This window comes from Ammospiza nelsoni, chromosome 17 (assembly GCF_027579445.1).
Source record: "Ammospiza nelsoni isolate bAmmNel1 chromosome 17, bAmmNel1.pri, whole genome shotgun sequence".
Lineage (NCBI taxonomy): Eukaryota > Metazoa > Chordata > Aves > Passeriformes > Passerellidae > Ammospiza > Ammospiza nelsoni.
In genome coordinates this window covers 176,812-185,985 of record NC_080649.1, presented here as the reverse complement: position 1 = coordinate 185,985, position 9,174 = coordinate 176,812, and the positions used below count along the sequence as shown (strand labels likewise).

At 44.4% G+C, this 9,174-nt stretch overlaps 1 protein-coding gene across 1 annotated transcript; it reads left to right on the top strand.

The window, feature by feature from the left end:
• Positions 1–184: 184 nt before the first annotated feature.
• On the top strand, positions 185–8,345 carry KDM8 (lysine demethylase 8). The gene is made up of 6 exons (XM_059484427.1): positions 185–915; positions 2,101–2,233; positions 3,115–3,156; positions 3,907–4,056; positions 7,299–7,391; positions 7,484–8,345. The coding sequence occupies exons 1-6, from the start codon at positions 185–187 to the stop codon at positions 7,646–7,648; spliced, it is 1,314 nt and encodes a 437-aa protein (XP_059340410.1). The 3' UTR covers positions 7,649–8,345.
• The last annotated feature ends 829 nt before the right edge of the window (positions 8,346–9,174 follow it).

The following is a 9,174-nucleotide window of genomic DNA, read 5'->3' as shown; positions in this document are numbered from 1 at the left end:
CGACGAGAGCGAGCTTCGCCAGTACGACAGAAGCTCCGACCCCGGCGCGGGCAGCCCGACTGGCCTCCGGGCGCCGCCTCAGCCTCGTCCGGCCCCGCCTCAGCCCCGGGCCCCGCCTCAGCCCCAGCCCCAGCTCGGCCCGGCCCGACGGCGCCGCCTCGCGGACGTCGGCGCAGGCGCGGCCATGGCGGCGACCGGCAGCGCGGAGGGCGCGAGCGACAGCCCCGGGCTGTGGGCCGAGGTGCGGGCGCTGCTGCCCCGCGCCGAGGAGGGGCTGACCTTGGCGTTGAGCGGCGAGGTGGAGGACTGCGTCCTGCCGCTGCTGCGGCGGGCCCGCTCGCTGCTCTACGGCGCGGCGGGCCGGCCCGGGGCGGCAACGGCGGCGGCGCTGGAGCGCCTCAGCGACGTCCTGCGTGACTACTCCTGGGAGAAGCTGAACGCGGGGCCGTGGAGGGAGGTCGGCAAGGGCTGGCGCCAGGTCTACGCCTACGGCTGCCTCTTCGGGGCGCTGGCCGAGGTGGCCGCGGGCCGCCCGCTCGCGCGCGCCGTGCGGCTCTGCGACCTGGGGCTGCTCATGGGCGCCTCCGTCCTGGACAACGTCCTGGCGCGCCTGGTGCGCGCGCTGCAGCCGCACCTGCCCCGCGCGGCGCCGCGCGACGGAGCCCGCGCCCAGGTAGCGCCCGCGCCCCCCTCGCCCCCTCGCGGCCCGGCCTCCCTGCCGGCTGCTGAGGGGGAGCGTCCGTTCCAGAGCGTCCGGGCCGAGCCGCCGCCGCCCTGCGCCGGGCAGCATGAGGAGGTGATCCCGCGCCTTCGCTGTCCTTCGCTGGAGCACTTCAGAGACAACTACCTCGTTCCCCAGCGGCCCGTGGTCCTGGAGGGCGTCATGGATCACTGGCCCTGTATGAAGAAGTGGAGGTGAGAAGTAAGTTCCTTCCCTGTCCAAGTGAAGGCACGATCGTTCCTTGTGTTGGATGTCTTGATGTTCGATAGAGCCGCAGGCCTTCCCAGGCAATGGATACCGTGGGCAGTGCGTTTTGCTAGCAGCACTGTCCTACTGCTCTGTGGAAGTTGCTTCATAGATGAGAGAAGCTCTTCATAGCATTCAAGGCAGATGCTGGGCTGTTTCGGGGACAAAGGTGACTCTTTGACCAGTCTCTGGCTCTTCATGGGTGAAGGCTACCCTCTGCCCAGCCTTCAGCCGTCCCAGGAGCCCAGTGGCAACACCTGGCATCTCATGAGAAGTGCACGTTGTGAAGTGCCAGTGAGCTGTTCACAGCTCCGTGGATCTGTGTCAAGCACACATATCAATGGTTTTTACCTCTTGGAGCTTGCTGATAATTACTGCAATGGAAAGTGAATTTCAGAGCCAAGAGTAAGCATGGTTGACTTTTCATTCTTAAGTCCAAGCACTGATGTTTGTTCAGTGTTGTGTTTGAGTGTTGAGTTTCAGACACCACTGTGCAGGACTGAGTAACAGCATTGTGCTGCCTGGTTACTGTACACAATGGTGCCCACATTTCCAATACTGACCATCAAGTATTTGTGAGGTGAAGGTCATGATTCCCCAGAAAAGGGAAAAAATCACTCGCAAGATTAGCTTCTCAGTTTAATTAGTACTGTCGTCCATGGAGATGTATTTCACCCATCAAACTAATCCCTCTGGCTACAATTGGAATGGGTATTATTGGCACCTGTATAGACACTGACAGAGTTGATCTAATATTACTGAGTAAAAGATACAACATGTTATCAAATGTGGCAGCAGGCAGCAAAAAGATTGGCCATCTATGAAAGCCGTCCCTTGCCAAGAGACAGTAACAGCTTAAATCTTAGTTTGGAGTGAAACAACTGAGGCAAACAGGCTTTTAAACCAAAACAAAACAGACAGTTGTGGGGTCATGTACACACAAACCTGCCTGCTGATTTCCTTGTTGCTTGCATTCTTTTATTCTGCCTTTTTCTTCTGGCTGGTTTGGTTTAGACAGGAGAAAAGCAGGGTAGTAGAATTTTATTACCCAACAAGATTGATTTGGATTGATTGCCATACATTCAAAATTAGTAAGAGCAGGATAGAAGGTAATGGAACTTTCTTTATTTCAGTGTGGACTATTTCTGTCAAGTCGCAGGCTGCCGCACAGTCCCTGTGGAGTTGGGTGCTCGGTATACAGATGAGGAATGGTCTCAGCAGCTCATGACTGTCAGTGACTTCATCAGCCAGTATATCATGGATGAGGTCTGTTACACTCATTTGTTTAATCTCCAAACACAGCAGCATGGTACTGGTACAGACAACAGTTCTGTTTACAACAAACCTACTCAGAGGTGGTATCAAGGGAGGGGGTGTACTGTAAGCACAGCTCTGAATGAAAAGGTTTGACATATTTTTAAGACCTGAAGCTAGGAATAATTATTGCAACAATAGGTTCGATTTTTACCTATAATCAAATGTACAGTAGCTGGAATTTGATTAATAGATACACACATAGATACGCAGCAAAAACCTGACCAGTGGAATCTAAGAATAAGGGATCCTCAGCCAGCAGTGTTGTTCTTCTGTCTCATTAAACTCCTTAGTGAGATTTAGGATCGGATCCAAATTTACAAGCCATGAGGCAGAAAAATACAAAGTTGATTAGCATCTGGAATGCCCTTTTTCTTTCAGAGATGAGGACCCCAAGCCCCCATTTCTCTTTCCTGGTCCTCTGGCAGGAAGGACTATGTGCCATAGCAAGTTGGTCTGTGGTGCACTCTGGAATAGAGTATGGAAGTAGTTCCAGGGCGTGAAGGAGAACTGGTCTGTGTGCCAGCAGGGTCTGGCTAGAAAGATGCAGTGCATTGTCAGCTGTCAAGACTCCATAGGAAATCCCAGCTTCCTTCAGTAACTCAAGCTGGATAATTTATTCATTGTGGAGACACACCTACACTCTCACTATTTCAATGGAGCTGTAAGTTGCTATTTCTGAGGACACCTTATACTGTTGAAATACTTATATATAGTACTCTGAATAGGACACTGGAATTTACTCTAAGTAAATTCTATTCACCTGTAAGTAAATTAACTCACAGTCTTACCTGTATGTTACTGTGTTTTTTCTTTCTCTGCTGTTATTTCAGAACAATGTAGGATACCTTGCCCAGCACCAGCTTTTTGATCAGGTAAAACTGAGTGCATGTTTTTATCTTCCTACAGTCATGTCTTCCTTTTGTTGCAGCACAAGTTGTATCTCAAGATGTTGACTGTACTAGATTGAAGGGCATATGGAGAATTCACATTAATTTTTAAGTTTCTGTTTCCATGATTTGAAGGATCAGAGGGAGAAGTTTGTTCCATTTGGCTACAAGACATGGAAACAAATGCTGTTTGGGATGAAGACATTCAATCCTGGTGCTGTTTCAGTACAATGTAGTATATACTTAGGGGGATATCACCTGGAAAGCCCCTTTTATAAGTCAGGGAAGAGATTTGGACAGGAAAGTTTTCAACATTAATATGTTTATCATAATCTGAAATGTCATTCCAGTTTACCAGAGCTTATGTTGGTGGGAGACATAAAAATGGAAGCAATTATAGTATGGAAGAGATAGCTGCTCCTTTTCCATGAGGAGCAAATGTACTTACTCTTGTGAGTGTCTCTGATTTCTGCAAAAGCAAAGGGTCTCTTGAAGAATGAGGAAACCCCTTTCTTTCTCCTGCTTCTCCTTCCAACAGAGTCTGCTCACTAGAACAGAAAGTTTGAGAACATTTCCTGCAGATTCCTAGCAGGTCAGCTATTTTTCTCCTACTCTTGCTGGACCAGCCAGTCATTTGTTTTCTTTGCATCCAGCCTGGTTCATCTGTTTGATGAATTACGTATTTTGGCAAGTCAGCACATACCCTTTTTAATGTTTCTTTCTTTGTGGAAATAGATCCCAGAACTGAAAGAAGATATCAGTATCCCTGACTACTGCTGCCTGGGGGAAGGGGAAGAAGATGACATCACCATTAATGCCTGGTTTGGTCCAGGAGGCACAGTCTCACCTCTTCATCAGGATCCCCAGCAAAATTTTTTAGCCCAGGTATGTACTCTAGTTACTCTGCACATGCCATTAATGCGATACTTAGAGAAAATGTTTATGGTATGTGTTAGAGACAAGGGGAGCAGACAACTTGAACAATCGAAGATTAGAGAACATGCAGATACTGTTTTGCTACTTTATTGCATTTGTCACTACTGCAACTTACTACTGAATGTAATCTTACAGACCACAAGTGTTGCTCGTTGAGAGACCAGTATTTACCCTTGTTTTACAGATGGGAATTTGTAACAGAGTTGGGAAGAATCTGGATCCTGTCATGTTGTACTTAGGAGTTTATTTTTCTGGTGTTGTGGTTTGAGCCCAGCCAATCCCCAAGCCTCATGCAGCCGCTTTCTCATTCCCCAACCAGCAGGATGAGGGAGAGAATGGGGAGAGTAAAAGCTAAAAAACTTGTGGATTGAGGTTTAATAAGCAAAAACTGTGCATGTAGGCAAAGCAAAACAAAAAATTACTTGACTGCTTCTCATGGGCAGGCAGTCATTCAGTCATTCCCAGGAGAGCAGAGCCCATCATGCTTAACAATTACAAACACTGTCACTCCAAACATCCCCCCTTTCTTTTTCTCTTTTTCTTTTTCTTTTTCTTTTTCTTTTTCTTTTTCTTTTTCTTTTTCTTTTTCTTTTTCTTTTTCTTTTTCTTTTTCTTTTTCTTCTCCCATATGCTACACATGATGTCATGTAGTCTGGAATACCTTTGGTCAGTCAGTTTGGGTCACCTGTCCTGGTTGTGTCTCCTCCCAGTCTCCCAGGAACCTCCAGCTTCCTTGTCAACATGGCAGTATGATAGACAGAAAACCTTCAGGTCTGTGTAAACCCTGCTCAGCAAGAACAAAAACATTTCTATATTATCAACCCTGTGTTCAGTACAAATCCAAAACATAGTCCTATACCAGCCACTGGGAAGAAAAGTAGTTCTACCCCAGCCAAAGCCAGCACATCTGGAAAGCAAGGTTTTGAGGTGGACTTAGATGCATACTTTAGTCTGTTTCAGGTTACCCAGTAAAATACTAGTGCATGCAGTGAGATAAGAATTAAAACTTGTACTTTGACATAATTTCTTTAGAGTTTCTTTTGGTAGGCTTTTTGATGATGACTTCTAGTGCAGAATAACCTGATAAAATATTGGGGCCTTTTGTGGTAAGCGCTGAACAGGTCAAAGGGATGTCTTCTGGATCCAAGCAGTTGACTACTGTGAATCTTTGAACACTGAGAGGTGTTTTTTTTTTTACTGAAGGAGATTGCTGTCCCATCAGAATTAAAAAAATCCAGTCTTACACTTGTCACCATCATATTTTCTGAAAAATCCCTTTGCCATGATTTCTTCTCCTGGGAAACTGAGAAGCCATAGAGAAAAATGAAAACAATAATTCTCTGATTCACTTCTCCTGTGTTTTGCTGCTTTGGAATGTGGTTTGGAGATGGTTTATCCAACATGTGAATTGTTCTGACTTAATGACCAATCACAGTCCAGCTGTGTCGGGACTCTGGAGAGCATCACAAGTTTTTAATTAGTACCTTATTAAGCCTTCTGTATGTATCTTTTCTCTATTGTTTAATATAGTTTAGTATTCTTTAGTATAGCATTCTTTAATATAATATAGTAACATAATAAATTAGCCTTCTAAGAACATAGAGTGAGATTCTCAATTCCTCCTTCGTCCTGGGGACCCAGCAAACACCACATACACTTTCACACTTTTCTAGCAGGATTGTGACATTACTTTCTACTGATGGCTATTTATGGGTTGAACCTCAGTTTTTCTGTCCCAGTTGCATCTTGCTAACATATGTTTTCACTTGAAACTGAGGCTTAATTCAGGCCTTCCTAGAATGTTTTTTTTACAACTGCTGTGCAACTTTTTATGGATTGTATTTCTTTTGCATGCTACCTGCTCAGCACACTCATACAGCTGCATTCTGAAGGTGAAGTAGTACTATTCATGTTATGTAAAGCTTGAGGGGAATTTTTCTTGGTGGAACAAAAATTTATAGGAGCTGTTGGACTGGGAAAAGATACTTCCCTTACAAACCTCAGAACTTGTTTTCTTCTGCCTGAAAAAAATAGGAGATTATCTGCCAGTGCTGTGAAGGAGTCTTTATAATCTGGCTGCTTTCAATTAAAATTGCTGTGTGTTGTGATGCCATTTAAACTGTGGCTGTGGAGTACAGGAAGGCACAAGTACAATTAACAAAATGAAATTATCCTGGCTGGTGGCTGGTGCTGAGATTGTAGTTTTTCCATTAATGAGAAAAGCAGTCTCTGGAGATGCAGGCAATTGCCCATGAACTGGTGCCTGCCATCTTATAATATACAAGGTCTTAATCCAGTGAAACAAGTGAAAGAAGGAGGTGTTAACAGCTGATGGCAGTCCCAAAAAACTTTCAAGTATTCAGAGAACATGCTATTGGAACAATAACTAGCATTTTTGTTACTTCCATATGTCACCAAAAATACCCTGTAATACTTTCCTCTTTAGCGAGGAAAGGCAAGTTGGTTAGGAATGGTTGGGTAGCCACTCAAGGCTGCTGGGATTAGTCAGAGTACTCACAATAGGACAGCTCCCAAGTATGATCATACCTAGCTCTTGCAGTGGTCTGGAATGCTGGCACCAGCAGTACAAATCTTCACCCTAAACCTTCTCTTCCACTGGTGTCAGTGGAGGACTCAGCTTTGACGTGTTCATGCTGCCATATCTTGACACCAAAAACTTGCAGTTCATGCAGCATTCAGGGAAGCCAGGCCACTTGCCTTACAAATTCTCATCTCATTTCAGAACTCCAATGAAAGAACTGGTTTAATGATGATACAGAAATGAGTTTGAGGGGTATATGGAAGTTTAGTAGTCACTGTGCAAGTACCTCTGCCTATTGATGTGAATTGCAATGAAGGTTCAGCCTCCTTATTCTCAGTTCTTATTTCTAGCTGTGTAGAGAGCAAATAATGATATATAAATTGGGTTCCTTGAACTTTGAATTGAAAGCAATCTGGTTTAATGCATTTCCTTCCCAATGGTATTTCAAATTCTTATCTGCTCCAAGGGAAGAGGTACTTGAATTCCAATAGCCTGATTTAACTTTTTATTATAGAAGTGTCTATTACTAACAATAATTATATTCCTTGTAATCAGGTATATTTTACTGTTAAATGCCAGCTATGGCCCACAGCTTCCAGTAATGTGCCAGTTAATGACCAATGGAAAACATTTATTTTATTACATACAGGTACTTGGAAGAAAGTACATCCGTCTCTATTCACCACAAGATTCAGAAAACCTGTACCCCCATGAAAGCCAAATTCTTCACAACACTAGTCAGGTAAATACTTGCTTGAAATTTTAAAATCAATAATGTTATCAAATCATATTTGAGTAAAGATATTCTTCTGATGATTGTTTGTTTTTTTATAGGTTGATGTGGAAGATCCAGACTTGGTCAAGTTTCCAAATTTCACAAAGGCTGCATTTCAGTCCTGCATTCTGATGCCTGGACAGATTCTGTTTATTCCAGTTAAATATTGGCACTATGTGCGATCACTTGAACTCAGCTTCTCTGTTAGTTTCTGGTGGTCATAGTTCTGACATGTAGGTAGCAGCACTGAAATTAAAAATCAGGCAAGTAGCCTCTCTCTCTCTCAGTAGAGGCAAAACCAAAAACCAACAAACTCTTGCTAAAGCATGGAGAAGTAGTCACAATGGGTAAGTGGAAAGATGATGCTGTAGTTACTTCATTTTTGTAGATGTTTCAAATAACTCCTAAAGAGCATATTGTTAGGTCATTGTCCTGTGCATGCATCCATCAGAAACAGCCTCTCTACAGGCACTGCCAGGGCTCTGCCTGAGCCTCTGTCTTAATAACCAGATCAGGGTTATCTTCTACTTGGATTTAGTAACACTTATCCCTAGAGTTAGCTAGAGAGATGGTGCTACCTGAAGGTTCAATCCATTAAAAAATTGAGCTAACACCAAGCAAGGTACTAGTCACTTGCATGGAAAAAGTTATTAATGCCCTGGTTCTGGCCAGGATAGGGTTCATTTTTGCAGTAGCCAGGAGGGGCATGGCCCAGACCCAGAGGTTATTTTGTACCACCTCAGCCTGCCACTGCTGCAGGCCAGGGGCAGAAAGGGGTTCCTTGGTCTTTTAGTGATTGAATCTGTGTGAATCTTTTTGTGTGAATCTTTTGTCTGTCTTGTACACTGTTATTGATATTGTTGCTATTACTGCTTATTTTCTTATTCCATTGCTGTTTCCAGTAAATTATTCTTATTGCAACTCATGATCTTTATCTTTTGGACCTCCCAATTCTCCTCTCCATGAGGGGAGAGGTAGGGGGAGGAGGGAATGAGCAAGCATCTCGTGGTTTGGAGCGTTTTGGTGGAATGACTAATTTGGGGAGTACCATTTCTAAACCACAACATCATGTTAAAGCCTAGAACATAACTGAAGTTAATCCATAGTTTAATTGCAGTTAGATAACCTGAGGTTTAATTATACTTTGATTAACCATCATATGAACTGCTGCCACAGCCCTTCTGCTGTGTCACACATCTCTACCAGGGACAAGAATGCTGCCATTTTAGTCTGGTGTCTGGCAATAGCCAGTCCTTGGCTCCTTTCCAAGTCACTCTTAAAGGAAAAAACATCCTTACTTAAAACTGGAGACAAGTGCCAAGACAAAAAACCTAAAGAATCTCAGTATGGTAATGTTTTCAGGAGTTTACAGACATAAGCTAACATTGCCCCACGTCCTGACCTACTGCTTCCCAATCCTTCTGTGGCAATATTCCCTCCTTACAGAGCACAGCTGCTCATTGCATGGCCTTACATCAAGACAAATTCTTCTGCATCTAAAGAAGGGACAAAACACAACCACAGTGCCAACCAGAAGTGCTCCAACTCCAGCCCTAGGTCAGAGACTGAGCCAGCTGCCTTGCACATGCTGCACTGATTTTTCACCTGCTTGACATGCTACAGCAGGTGCCATTTCTGTTATGCAACTGAATTTGTACTGTTCCTGTACAAACAGGGAGAACTTGCTGAGAAAGGTTTCTTTCAAGAGTTCAGCTGCATATATCAGATTGCAGGACTGACTAAAACATTT

Coding starts and splice junctions, on each gene's coding strand:
- KDM8 (XM_059484427.1), top strand. CDS start 185: ATGGCGGCGACCGGCAGCGCGGAGGGCGCGAGCGACAGCCCCGGGCTG. Junction 916..2,100: donor CCCTGTATGAAGAAGTGGAG/GTGAGAAGTAAG, acceptor TCTTTATTTCAG/TGTGGACTATTTCTGTCAAG. Junction 2,234..3,114: donor GCCAGTATATCATGGATGAG/GTCTGTTACACT, acceptor CTGTTATTTCAG/AACAATGTAGGATACCTTGC.